Below are 14,634 nucleotides of genomic sequence, written 5' to 3'. Positions count from 1 at the left end.
AGAAAGGCTGTCTGAGCAGTACAGCTGCGGTGCTGGTTTGTACCTCTGAAAGCTCTGAAGGCATTGAAAGTGTTCTGCAGGGAACAGCCTTTGCACTGCAAAATCCTTGCTGCAATTTCAAGTGGAGACGTCCAACTGCCTGCCCACTAGGCCCAGTCAGGAGGAAAAGTCCACTGAGAGAAAAGCCAAACATTACCTGTGCCTCAGGGATGAGCACATTTTGCTAATCCCTTAGCAATCTACAAGGAGCAGCTTTCTCAGGGAAGCATCTCCTGAGGAAGACCAAGCTGCATTTCTTTGTGCCCTACACAGCACAGCTGCATTTCTGGAACGTGTGCCTGTCCGTACAGTTGCCTCGTGTGTATCTGTCTTCGGGGATCTGCAAACTGATGGTGACTACAAATGGAAGCAGTTCCTGTGCTATGAATGTGTAACCTCCCAGAAAACTGTTGAAAAAGCTGGTCAAATACGCCCTTATTAACAGAGTTATGCAACCAAACAGAAAAGTTGGCCAGGCCGATGAATTTCCGACTCACATTTATTAAAAATAACTTTGAAAACACCTTCCTCCTGAAGGGAGGTAAAAACTCCTCAGGTTTTTTTTGTCCCCTCACAGAACTGAAGTCCTACAGTAAAACCTTTTGAAAGCATCACAATGCAGGGTATGCTAAACACAACCAGCTGCTGAGAGACAGCAATCTTTTCTCCTTCACAGCGCAAAGTTACCAAATAGGTGAAATACAGTGAAACTGGCCCTGCAGCTAGACAGGAATGCCCCATGGAGAAGCTGATGTGGATCATTGTAGCTGTGGGGCTGCCTAGATCCCAGTTCAAAGCCAGTCTCTGCCCTTAGACAGCAGGGAGTCACGCTCTTCCCCAAAGGCTTCCAGGACCCCTGTCCCCAGGGCAGATGGACCTCAAAGACTTACAGGAAAAGGCATCAGGGACAGGCAGAGCCAGGAGGGGTTGTTAAGAGAGTTGACAAAGATTTCAGCACCTAAAGGAAGTGACGTCCTTATCTGAGTGTATGAAACTGCAGCTGACACCTGCACTGAAGCGTTCAGGAGATCTCTGCGGCAATTCTGCAGTTCCAATCCAGGCCTGCAAAGCCGACCTTCTAACCACGCTTTAACAGCTGTACAATCACTAGCAGGACAGCCCATGGAAATTTTATAACTTGCATTCCCTGGACATGCCCAATTTCTGCTCGGTTCCTTCGCGTTACAACAACAGCTGTAATTGCAGAAGAGAAATGTAGTTGGCACAGTTGACATTTTAACTACACAAAGAAGCTCCCTCCTGCCCCACCCCAAATACACCAGTCTTGTGATTTAGGCTGCTATCTGGAATGGACTTTCCTGTTAAACAAGGTACTTGCTAAGTTTAAGAATTTGGCTTGCCAGGAATTGTGTGCTTCCCAATGTGACAGCATTTTTAGCCTCTGTCTTGTAATTATGTTTACAACTTGTCACAAGCCGTAACTAATGTCAAACTGTCCGCATGATTAAAAAAAAAAACCAAAAACAAACAAACAAACAAATAAAACCCCAGAAAAGGTAAAAATCAAAGATTTAAAAGAACGCTCATTTTTATAATGATCAGTGTGGTTTTGGACCCTTTCAAGGGACATTTTGGGCCTGGGTCCGTACAAGTAAATACAACAAGCCAGGAAACGTTTTCTGGCCCTGAGACCAGCTACCATGACAGCTTCTATTCACATGTAAGTTCTCCCAGATCCCTCCAAAAATGACACCATGAACACCGCCCAACCTCTGCTGTCCTTCCAGCTGTGCCCAGACGCTGCCTGAGAGAGTGCCAGCTGGCACAGACCACAGTGCACACACCAAAATACATCAAGGACGAATTGTAGCAATTTAATGGTATGGATCACTGTATGTCATTGCTTAGGCTTATGTTATGACCTTGTTTAGTTTTAAACAGATATCCCTTTAAGGCTAGAATCTGTATCAGCTGGGAACATTCAAATATGAAATCTTCTCAGCCTGTCTGGACTACAGAAACAGGGACAGACGCTGAAGAGAACCACTTCACACATGACCTGGCATGGTCCTCACACATCCTTTAGGTTCACACTTCCCTCAGGAAGGCAGGACCTAAGCAGAGGTGCCTGGGTTAATGCCACACCACCACCTTCCTGGGTTAACCCTATGCCACCACCAGGCAGTGTGAGACCTGCCAGGACCTCCCAGAGACTGCAGGACACACAGCTGGTGGCACAGGGGCAGCAGTGCCCATTCCAGGCGGAGGGCATCTCGGACTGGACGCTGAGATGGGTGCCAGATCTTGCACCCGACCAACTCAGTAATCACTTCTGAGGAGGATGCTGCACAACTTGGCTAAGAAAGCAGCACTTGTGGGGTGCAGTTGGTTTCTTGCCCACTCTAATGAGCACAAGGAACATATCATGCACAGAGTGATCATGACATGCAAAGTGCCTTATTCTCCCTTCCCCACACAGTCTGTTACAGTGACTATTCAGTCAGCGTTCGACATGCCTACTAAGTACTGATAGAATTAAATTCAGAAACAAAGGAAGTGCAGGTGTTGGGATGTCCAGCCTTAAAACAATCCAAGGTGATCAGACACTTCATCTTCCCAAAGCCTCCACTGTTGGGCTCTGATGAAGTCAGGACACTACACCGGTCAGACCCCACAGGGGAATTTCTATTTCTAGCCTTTACATTCATGCTGTATCTGAAAACACCGTAAAACTCACCTGTCCTGAATCTGACAAACATGTCAAGAATATAGATGATATCAGAGCCATAATCCAAGAACAGCCATAATTTGATATGCTCAACTTGTAGCTCATCAAAGCAGGCTCTAAAGATATAAAGGTACAAAAAAAAAAAGAAAAAAATTTACACCAACTGCATAAGCAGAGTATTTGTGAGTCCTAGCAGCATGTTAGTGCACATTACTGGCACTGAAAAATTAAGGGCAGCCTATCTCCATGCCTAGACATCTGCATGCTAGAGCTATGGCTAAACAGACACTAGGATCTCTCAGAATTCAAGGGTGTTTAGGCCAGGAGCAAAACTCAAACACATATATGCCACACAAGTGTACTTATGGAGGAATACACATATCCCTACAATTAAACATGCCTCAAATTTAATGGGATACACATCTCTATTAAGATAATTACCAAATACAAGATTTGTTTCTGAGTGGCAAGCCATCCTCATCTCTCCCTGCCATCTGACGGAGCCTGACACGGTGAACCATTTCCACAGCCCTCCATTACTTCGACTAAAACCGATTTCCACATTTTACAAGGGAAAATAGATACTCGAGTAAAATCCTCCTGCCGTTGAAGCATCTATAGATGCATGATATTATTTTAAGATGACCCAAGACTGCCCACACCTCTCCCTTCTGCTCTCTACTGGGTGATAGGAAGACCCCTCTCCAGCAGTGGTTTACTGAGCCTGCAGTGCCCAAGGCACATCTCTGCAGCTCGCCAGTAGGTGGCACACAAAAGCCACAGCCAGAGCTCAGGGGGACGCTCGTTGCAAGTTACAACAAACTATATTTAAGACAAAAAAGATAAAAAGAAACATTGGCCATCTGTTCCCAGTGGTACGTACAGCATATAACCCTAAGGGTATATGAACTGTAAATCGTCTAGGTAAGCCACTCAAAAAATACTGCAGGGATATACAAGGATGATTTACATAGGAAACATAATAAAGACACTAAATTTGAAACCTAAAGTTATTATGAACTTAAATTCATACCTGCACACTAGCATACACCAGTTATAGAACACGGGTGCTGCAATTATGGTCAGCCAGTTGTAGTAAGTATTGCTTGAAGGATCTATCACAAAGATCTCTTTTTTCTTCCTGGAAAGTAGAATGTGCATATTTACACTGGAAATGTAATGAAGTGACCCACTGGATCTCCCTCTTCTGGAAGCTGCTCATCTCACAGCTGCCTAAGAGAAAGTTTCCATGCAAGCAGCTCCAGATGAAATACCAAATATTAGCTTCATACCATCTGACACGCTCCATTTATTTGCTTGACCCAACTTTGGAAAAAGTAGGAGTGGAAAGAAAACCAGATACATTCACATTGCCCAGGCTGAAAACCACACACACCCTTTCTGCATATAATGCCCATTTAAAAACAGTAAAACATTAAATGTTTCTTATTCCAGCTAGAAGGCTACGGTCCATTGCTAGAGAAAGAGCCTTCCTTTGCAGATTAATTTTGATGGTTTTGGCAAATCCTATTGTGGAAATGACTGTAGGAGCACACATTTAAACAAGTAAAACGCATACGTAATCAAATACCTGTTTACACAAGTCAGACTGTGTGCATACAAACATCTAGTGTATGACTAGAACTAAAACATGTATTATTATGTAAAACCAAATTTCACACATTTACAGTCCTGGCTCCCTAGGCCTCAACAATGAGATGCTAAATGAAGTGTACAGGCCTGGAATTTAAAGATTTAAAGAATAGCATGGCTAATGGCACACACAGAGCATGCTCAGAAGTGCCCTTTCCCCAGCACAAGAAATGGCTGATCAGGAACAGGTAGCAATTAGGCACGGTGTATGTAATCAGAGGAAATACGTACTCATGGATTGTGAGGGCCACACTGCAGAAGTTATTCCAACAGTAGCAGGTGACAGCGTGAACTGTATAATAGTGTGGGGAATATGTGAGCGGGCAATGCTTGGACACGTATTTGTGTGACTTTTCCCCATCTCCAAGAATGTAAATATATTAAAATGTAGTGATAATTTATTTCATATTTGAGTGTATTTCTGGCATTATCCCTGCTGTCAGATGAATGTCCAGTTGACAGTGGTTAGTAAAGGAAACAGCTTTAATCTAAAAAGTATTTCCCTTGCCATCTTCACAACAGGTTTTGAGCCATTTCTTCTAAAAAATTGGTCACCATCTCAAAACTGGTGACCATGAAATATGGTCTTTGTATGACAGAGTACACTACCTTCTAAACATTAAAACATTTATTTTCTTTGCTGAAATCTTTTAAAACGCTTTAGGCTACTGCAAAGCTCAGGTTCTCTCTACGTAGTAATTGAAGCTGAAAGAGAATCCTAAGAACAAAGGCTTTCTAATCAAACAAAGCTCTGAATAAGAAAGTCAAGATCTTGAGATCAAGCAGATTCCGTTTGGAAGTGATTCTTAACTGCATGTGCCCATGCCTACATAGCACATGCCACCATATACATACATATAAACTTACAGTATATTACATATAAATAACAGTATATTAACATATTCCTGAACTGTGAAGTCCACTCAAATGCATTCTCCTTTCATCTGCTATCATTGTTATTTTTAATCATAGAATGCTTAAGAGTTGGAAGGGACCTTAAAGATCATCCAGTTCCAACCCCCTGCCATGGGCAGGGACACCTCCCACTAGACCAGGCTGCTCAAAGCCCCATCCAGCCTGGCCTTGAACACTTCCAGGGATGGGGCAGCCACAACTTCCCTGGGCAACCTGTTCCAGTGTCTCACCACACTCATAGTGAAAAATTTCTTCCTGATATCTAAACTAAATCTACCATCTTCCAGTTTGAAGCCATTACCTGTCTTCCTATCACTACATGCCCTTGCAAACAGCCCCTCCCCAGCTTTCTTGTAAGGCCCCCTTCAGGTACTGGCAGGCCGCTATAAGGTCTCCTCGGAGCCTTCTCTTCTCCAGGCCGAACAACCCCAACTCTCTCAGCCTGTCTTCATAGGAGAGGTGCTCCAGCCCTCTCATCATCTTCACAGCCCTCCTCTGAACCCACTCCAACAGCTCCATGTCCTTCTTGTGCTGAGAACTCCAGAGCTGGACGCAGTACTCCAGGTGGGGTCTCACCAGAGCAGAGTGGAGGGGCAGAATCAGCCTCCCTTGACCTGCTGGCCACGCTTCCTTTGATGCAGCCCAGGGTACAGCTGACCTTCTGGGCTGCAAGTGCACATTGCCAGCTCACATTGAGCTTCTCATCCACCAGCACCCCCCAAGTCCTTCTCCTCAGGGCTGCTCTCAATCAATGACTGGTAATACTAAATTGTACTATGTTTGGGTCAGCTTTGGGGGAACAAAACAAGAGTAGGATGCATTGCTGTCAAAAGCATTCAAATAATCCCATTTTGTTGCAGAAATACAGCATCTCCTAATCAGCAGAAGGAAACTTTATTGATCACTAGTAATGAACTTAACCATATTAAGTAATTAAATATGCTAGTCAGTGTGTAAGTTAAACTTATCAGTAAATGTCTGATTTTCTACATGTAAGATTTTTGTTCTTTGTCCAAACCAGACTTTTCATTCATCTGCTCTGAATTTTTATGGACATTCTGGAACAATGAAAAGCCCCTGCAGATCTGCAAAGCAGGCTGCAATCCTAAAATGCCCTCATAGTAAAAAAGTGATCTTCAACAGCAACTCAAAGTGACCAGAGCTAGCTGAATTCCCTTTTACTGACCTGGGAAGCTGTTTGTGACAGGTGTAAACACAGGTCTTAACACAGGTCTTAAAGATGCAACAAGTTTGTTGAGCAGTTGCACCTTTTGAAATGGAAAAACATATTAAAGATTTGACAAGCTAACATTCTGCAGCCTACAGAACAGTAATTGTCGTGGAAGTGGTACGATGAAATGCCACACCATGCTTTGTAGTGTAGGAGGTGTGTTACAAGCACACATTCGTTCTTTATACTTACTCTTCTTTTTTTTTATCATCTTTTTTGTCATCTTTTTTATCATCTTTCTTTTCCTCTTTCTTTTCCTCTTTCTTTTCCTCCTTCTTTTCCTCCTTCTTTTCCTCCTTCTTTTCCTCTTTTTTCTCCTCTTTAACCTCTTTCTTTTCTTCCTTTTTGCTGTACAACATAATGTAAGGCTTAGCAATATTACCAATATTCTAGCAGTTAAGGGAGAGAGGGTGGATGTTGAGGTACAGGAAACTAGACTAGACTCCTAGGCAGAGCAGGACAGGGATCCAACTGGTAAAAATGGTTTACAGGCTGAGGCCTGTCAAACTGATGCCACCACACTATCACATCAGGTAACCAGCTGGCTGATTCTGTGCATTAGTCACTCATACTTTCTTGACCTTTTCAGACATCAGTGTACCGGGCTGATTTTAGTCGAATGCTTCCGGTTTGTTTCATTCTTTAGAACTCAGGCTTTTAAAACAAAATCTTTCAAATGATAATAGAACTTGAAACGGCTTAACAAACTGTCAACATTCTTTGCACATCCAAAACCTCACACTGACTGTCTGAAGCTTTAGCAGTAATTAAATGAAATGAGGCTGAATTTATTCTCATGGTTCTTTAAAACCAACATAGCTATAATTAATTAATTACCTCTGGCTTCAACAATTGCCTTGGAGAAGGATCCCAGTCAATGTCTGAACAAAAGCAGCAAATGTAGCGAAAAGAGGTGTGTCTCATTTAACCACAGAGTAGTCATTTTATAAATGCTTTAGTCAACATGATTAAGCCAACCTATTTTAGATCTCTACAGTAGAGACCTACTGTATCTACAAGATAGTCCATATCAAGTCCATAGTCCACATCTACAAGACGACTTGTGCCCTAAAAGCATTTTTTTCTTTCCATCAACTGTAAAGGAAGGATGGTGTTGCCTAGTTCAGATGCAGGTGTTTGGTCAGAGGAACCATGCCCACGTTGCTCTGCCTGTATTCAATTGCCACAGCATTCAAAGGCTAAGCATTAAGCATGACGTTCCATCCTTGCTAAAATCAATGGGAATTCTGCCTAGACTTAATGGAATCATGATTATCCCCATGTTTGTTAATTGCTTTTCATGCAATAAAGCAAAATACAGACTATTTAACATAATTATATCCTACCATTCCATAGTATGCAGTACAGACTCAAGCTGCAAGATTTAATTCCTGATATGGATTTTCACACAGTTCAAGTATGTTCAGCCTTTAGCTCACTAGAATGCGATATGCCAGATATAAAGATGAATCTGACTCCCCCCATTCTTAGGTTTGTCTAAACAGAAGAGTCTTGAGCTATGTTGACTTATGCATCGTCTTCAAAAATGCAGAAAGTTAACATCTTTCCTAAGATTCTGTCAATACTTAATCTTAGAGCTAAATTTGCTACGTGCATTGGTCAAAAATCATGTAAGCTGAAGAACAGCACACATTTGTACAAGCAGAAAATGCATCATCTGAGATCTCCCTCTTTTGTATTTGAAATTTCTTTATTCCTTGGAGCAGAAAGTGTCCCCACTGGTTAGACAGAAAAGCCTAACTGTTCCTGACGCTACCCTGTATGTGGATAACGCATATCTAAACATAACTCTCCACACATAAGGTCTGGTTTGGATGAAGGCCATGGACTCCTACTCCCATGGGAGCTACGTGCTCTCCTCTGAACTGCCAAGACTGGGTCTGATTCTTCTCTTGCACTGGTGTCAAGAAAGGACAAATTAGTTCAACGACAGAAACATCACACAGCAGAGACAGAATATGTAATAACCGTTGAAAAAGTGCTGCTTACAGAATTTGAACAAACAGATAAAAAGTTTAGTAAGCACAAGCTCACTTGTGCTTTTCATGTATACTTGCTCGTATTACTCAGATCAGAAAAAGTCTACGCTGTGAATGGCAGTCCTGTCTATAAATGTGTTACAGAGAGAAAGAAGCACTCCAAGGGGGAAGACAACAGTCACCAATTTTAAGGTAGTGGGAGTTTTCACTTATCAGCAATGAGCAGCACCTGTTCCAATTCTTTCCCTTAGATAGTTCCATAGTGATGCAGCACCAGAGTGTAATTTGCAAAAGCCCAGACTTGTTTGCTAAAAAATGCTGAGATCTTACACCCCTCCATGCCCTACCAAGCTGGCCAACCAATATCTACCAAGCTGACCAACAACACCGAAACCTTTAAAATTATACACTGCAAGGGAGCATAACTGGAGAAGAAAAGAACCTTTGGGTTGACTGATTTTCTATTTATACATGCATCTAAACTCAAAGAAAGTTTTTCATTTCCCAAGTCTGATTTCTACACAGCAGTGGGAACTGCCGCTCAAGTATTTATTCCTCTGCCACTGACCTCCCTGGGCTTTTATGGCTTCTCTTTCAAATCTGCCCTGAAAACTCCTTCATATTTAAAAAACATGTCAGGATTTCACTGCACATTTCTATGCATGGTGACCGATCTAAAGGCCAATTCACAGTTGCTGTTGTTAACATTAACATAGCTCTTCAATACCTCAGATGTCTGGCTTTCTTACCAGAAAGGAAGAATTGTGAGTAAACATAATTCTCAAAGGGTAGGGCCACTGTACATTTGTGGATGCTGTTATGCACAGAAAAGTAGGTTGAGATAGAGAATCAATCAAAAAGTCTCAGTGGTGGTGAACTTCAGAGGGAACATTTTGACAATTCCAACTTCCTCCTATGTTTTGTTTTAAAAAAGAGAAAAAAACCCATCCTTTCACACAACATCTAATGCCAAAACTTCTTTTTCTCTGGCCTGACATCTGCTACAAACTCATCTGTCAACTACAGGTATCTTTCATAAGTGAGATTCTTCTATTTCTGTGGTCTCTGTTCACCTCTCTATTGTGGTAACTCCCAACTTCTCATACTCCCACCTACTTGTAGTCTGACAGTGGAAGTCACGCAGCAGAAAAGGCTGGCCGTAATCAAAGACTTGAAAGCATCACCTACAGCTCCCCAAGGACAGGCACTCTTAGGTCTTTAACATAACGAAAACCCCAAAGCTTCTCAGCGCTACTGAGTAAACTGGAATCCAGTAACTAATAAACAGTTGTTTGTGCCTGTCCTCTTTGACAGCAAAACAGTGGCATCCATTTTGTGTTTCCAGCACATTCAAAGGAGCATGCTCTGAGTCTGCAGAGACTTAGAAAACATGTCTTCATCAGCCCCTATAAAAACACTGCCATACTCTTTGAATGAGTCAAATATTTGCATTCCTCATCTGCCAAGTACTTTGCGAATCAAGTGTGTTTCAGGCTGTCAGGCAGGCAGGCAGACAGGTGTTGTCTTCACTTAAAAATAATGAAACATTGGAAGGATAAAAGTTTTGCCCGAGGTACATGAGTCATTGTCAGAAAGAGAGTAAGAAAGCAGTATTTCCATCCTAATCGGTCCTTTGGGCCCTGACTAGCAGGCTAGGCTCCAGGCTTTTAGCATCCAGTCTAAATAAAATTCTGCACATTTCTGTCACTGTTGACTGCACACTGATTTTCCTTTTTAATAGAAGTTATGCAAACCAAACCAAAAAGTTGCTTTAGGAGCAGGAAGACCTCTTGTCCAGGTATGTGCACAAAGGTTTTGCAGCATCATTTAAAATGTACAGTTTGAGCTAGCCCGTGATAGAGCTATTTGGAGGGGGAAAAAAGAGAGTTTCCTGAAAGTATTTCTGAAATAATCAGAAACTGTCCTGACTATTTTTAATTTTTGTTTTCATCTGGAAAGCAATGAAAAAAATTAACTATCATCATGCGTGAGAACAGATCTGCAGCTGGATACTACAGAGCAGACATGTCCTCAGATAGCTGTGGTCTAAGACATGCAACAAACACTGGTGTTGGGTGATTTTAAATTACAGGAGCTCTTCACCTTTTCAAGAGATTTCTCTTTGGTGTAACACTGTGAAATATCTTGTCAAATATATAAAACAGACTTCAAAGGACAGCTTCTGTCAGAGCTTCTGTTGCAATGCAAGCCTTACTACGTTGCCTGTCACTCTCTCTACAGCTACATCAACAATATCTTCTGAACCGAAACACACATTTTTAAAAGACGGTTAGTTTTCATTTAGACTGTGCACGAGTGTTTTCTTGGTACCCTGAGCCGTGGCACTTCTCATTTGACAACCTGAAATTTTTGGGGCACTTGATTTGCAAAAAGGGACTAGTATGTTAAAAGAGGAAAATCACTATTAAAAAATTAATATGTGACTCTCATTTAAAAATTGAAGAATTAATAAATCGTCAATGCAGTAAAATCAGCCAGCTGAACTAGAGGAGGCAGGGACTAAATGCTTAATCGAATTCACTCCTTGAGAGGTAAGGCACAAAAAGAAGTTCATAGGGAGCACGAAGGATGCTTTTCATACTAAGACGACTAGATCTTTCTTTATAATTAAACTATATTCTTAGGAAAGGCTTAGGAAGAGATAAGGAGTTTACACTACAAATGTCACTAGGCTGGAAAGGGAAAAAGAGAAGGAGCTACTAGTAGAAAGGTGTTTGGAAGTTATCAGTACTTACTCTTCGTTGGTGTTGTTGCTATAGTTGACATTAAACCTGGCCAAGGGCCAGTGACTGCAGCAAGTTAAATAAAACACATTAAAGAGTTTAAAGACTGTTGGTATTTCATACACGTGTTTACCGACATGACGGACTGACTTACTACCTTCTCACATATGCTCTGATAAGATTAAGAAGGTCAGCTTTGACTGCAGTGATAAGCCTCATTGCATAACTCTTTCAAGGCACTAGTTTCTTTTTCCCATGTGCTTGGCATACACATTTGTGACCACATCTGATGTCTGAAGCTTGTTCTCGGGCATATTAGTGCATGGCAACATGCATCTCACTATTTTTAGCCCGGTAATAATTTGGTTACTATTTTAAGCTTTCTTCAATCCTTTCAAGTCTTCTCCACAGATGCAGTGTCAAGGCTTGTGGATAAGTAACAAGCATACCTACCATTGCTGCAGAATTAAGCCTTCACAATATAAGAACTGGGAGTTGCAACAGTGTAAAACTGCAAAGGCAAGGATGGATGCTCCCAAATTCACTTCTTCTAATAGCCTTATATAGAGGTTTGTTGGCCCAGGATCAATGTTGTCCTCTCTAATTACTTCGAATCTGCAGTTGCTACTGATCCAGACGTCTGAGAAATCAGACAACAGTCTGTCTAATTCAACAAAATGTGCTTTTGAGCTGAATTTCTAAGGAGTAGATCAAGTGAAGATAATAAGGCTAGATAGTGAGGCTGTGCTGGACCACAACAAACCAAGGTAACCCGTATAATGCTCAGCCCTTAAAAGCTTCTTGCTTCAATCTGTACCATTAGTTGAGATTTTGAAACAAATCAACTTATTACTTGTTTACCTACCAATCTTTAACCATGGGAGTCTATGCTTCAAAGCCTAATGCCAAACAGAAAGTAAACTTTTGTCTTGGGACTTCATTTTCCTCTTTTAGCTGGAGTGAAATTTAAAACACTGTACCATGTATTTATAAAGTAATAATAATTCATCAAGTCAAAAGACTTAAAACACTGTACCATGTATTTATAAAGTAATAATAATTCATCAAGTCAAAAGACTGTAAACACATAAAGGTTTCTTTTGCAAGCCTCTGTTGTTTTATTGGAAAAAATTTAAGATAAGACTGAACCTGCCTTCCATACAAAGACTGAGTATGTGCTAGTAAGTTAAGTCAGCAGCCAAAAGATTTTCTCATTCACCAGGCATCAGAAGCCTTCTGTAATGTTAGCAGCTGAACTCCTGAGTAGGTATAAAAAAGCAATGACACACTTTGCACAACTGCTTGTTTGGAGTTTCCTAACACTCGCAGATAATGTGCATAACATTACTGTCCTGAAAAGCCACAACTAGCATTATCCTAGATTACCAAAATAGAAATTGCATTCACCCTCAGTAGAGAAGAGTTTAGCAACATCACGTTGCACAGGTAGCATATGATAAAATTCCAGTCCTGAGAAACACTTCTGCCTGAAGCAGCACGATCAAAATGCTTTACTTCAACATGTTTGCCACAGCATGTTTGAGGGGGAAAGAGAAAATCCGCTGAAAGCTGTAATACTTCAGTTATGTGAAGATTTCTAGGCAGCATTAGATACTCTGTTCATCTCCCATGCTAAGCTCCTTACCCACTTCTTAAAATAAAACTTACAGCCTAATCACCAAGAAAATGCCATAACCTCAGTCGTCTTCGTTTAAATTATAAACACATCTTCTTACCTGTTTACTCCCCCAGGCCGCTCACGGACACCCAGAAAGGAGCGGATGTTACTTTGCCTAGTGGACACTTCTATGAGCTCTGGCCCTCGGATACGTTCTAGGAAAGAATCAGGTCTTCGGTCTTCATGGCGCAAATGTCTTGTGGCCCATGACCTCACAGATACGACAAATCGTGACAGCCTGCATGGAACAGACACACAACATCGACTGAACCAGAAAAGAACATCAGATGGTTTAAATCATCCCCACAAAGAGTAGCCCAGGAGGATTTTTTCTCCACTTCTCCACCTGCCACAACATTAAACTTGATGGATTAACTGTGTGAACCCAGTCACCTCCCACAGTTTCATACATCACATTTTGCAGTGCGTCAGGGAAGCATCTCACACATCAGTTCCTAATCCACTGTATCAGCACCACAGGAGGAACAGAAGAATATTCTTGACAAGTAGGGGCAAACCAAGTGGTTGGGGTGGGGCAGTTGACTTCTGACAAACTTCTGATGTTATGTGATAATGGGGGAATCCATGGACTGACAGAATTAGGAGATACAAAACACTCACAGGATCACATGCTCACACACTTCCATGTGCATCCAGGCTGGTACACACATTAGAAACAAAAGCTGAACAGTCGGTGAAGGAGGATGGACTTTGAAATAAGGAATGATAAAAATTCAGCCACTTTCCCCATGATTTTAAGGGGTCTGTCTGTAGGCATAGTAATTCCCTGTCACATATAAACCTGCCTACTGCATAGGAAGCGCTATTTCCTCATCCTAAATTTCTAGCAGAGCACTGAAATGAGATAAGCAAAAAGTCATGACAACGTAATTAATTTATCACTGTATCACTATGTGTCATTTTCTCTACCCACTAATTCATATTACGAATCCTTACAATGTTTTCTGTCAAAGTTCAAAGGGAAACATTTTTCTGAAAAATTGAAAATAATGGAGACTGAAATCTACAAAATTTTTTATTACCCACACAATATATTGTACTATTTCCTATCAGCAGTCCAGTTTGGACAAAAGTGGTGTTAATTCAGGTTTCCCATAATTGGCCTCGAAAACAGCATAATCCTGAACAATGCTTAACTTCTTACAGAGACCTTGGGCTACTCAAGGAAAGCTCTTTATGTTCTCTCTGCATCGGCTAGCATTACATACGCTCAGAATCCACAAAGAGGTTGATACGAACAATTTAAATCTTATGGTAAAGTACATCTGCCTCTTAATTACATTCTCAAGGGCCTAACTACAATTCCTCATAGATCTTGCCTAGGTTCTCTTACCCTGAAATAAAAAGGACAAAAAAGGCAGGAATAATATCACATATCAGAAATTAGAAAAAAGATATTTCTAGTTCTTTAGCGCTACACCAAGAGAGCATCATATAAATCACCTACAATTGACAACAATTAAGAGAATTTAAAACGTACCAGGAACACAAAAGAAAATAAAAGCTCCACATAAAGTCTGAAAATATTTAATAGATTCCTCACTCTATTCAGAAAACACTGCATAAAATTAAGCTACAGAATTTTTCTCTTTGCCAGAGCAGAACTCAAGCTTTCGTGTAAGGAGTGGTATGGAAAACTACTAATATGGATGTTCTTACTTATG

General features: G+C 41.2%; 1 protein-coding gene across 2 annotated transcripts in view; it reads right to left on the bottom strand.

Moving 5' to 3' along the window:
* CNGA3 (cyclic nucleotide gated channel subunit alpha 3) overlaps positions 1-14,634 on the bottom strand; it is a 37,553-nt gene that overhangs the window by 4,972 nt on the left and 17,947 nt on the right. The window contains exons 4-7 of one of the 2 annotated variants that reach the window (XM_063340016.1): positions 13,008-13,187; positions 6,720-6,875; positions 3,762-3,869; positions 2,738-2,844 (exon numbers count right to left, since the gene is read on the bottom strand). In XM_063340016.1, the coding sequence (XP_063196086.1) occupies positions 2,738-2,844; positions 3,762-3,869; positions 6,720-6,875; positions 13,008-13,187 (551 nt within the window). The remainder of the gene's footprint in view (positions 1-2,737; positions 2,845-3,761; positions 3,870-6,719; positions 6,876-13,007; positions 13,188-14,634) is intronic. The other variant, XM_063340027.1, reaches the window with a different exon arrangement.

This window comes from Chroicocephalus ridibundus, chromosome 1 (genome assembly GCF_963924245.1).
Source record: "Chroicocephalus ridibundus chromosome 1, bChrRid1.1, whole genome shotgun sequence".
Taxonomy (NCBI): Eukaryota; Metazoa; Chordata; class Aves; order Charadriiformes; family Laridae; genus Chroicocephalus; species Chroicocephalus ridibundus.
This window is presented reverse-complemented; position numbering and strand designations above follow the sequence as displayed.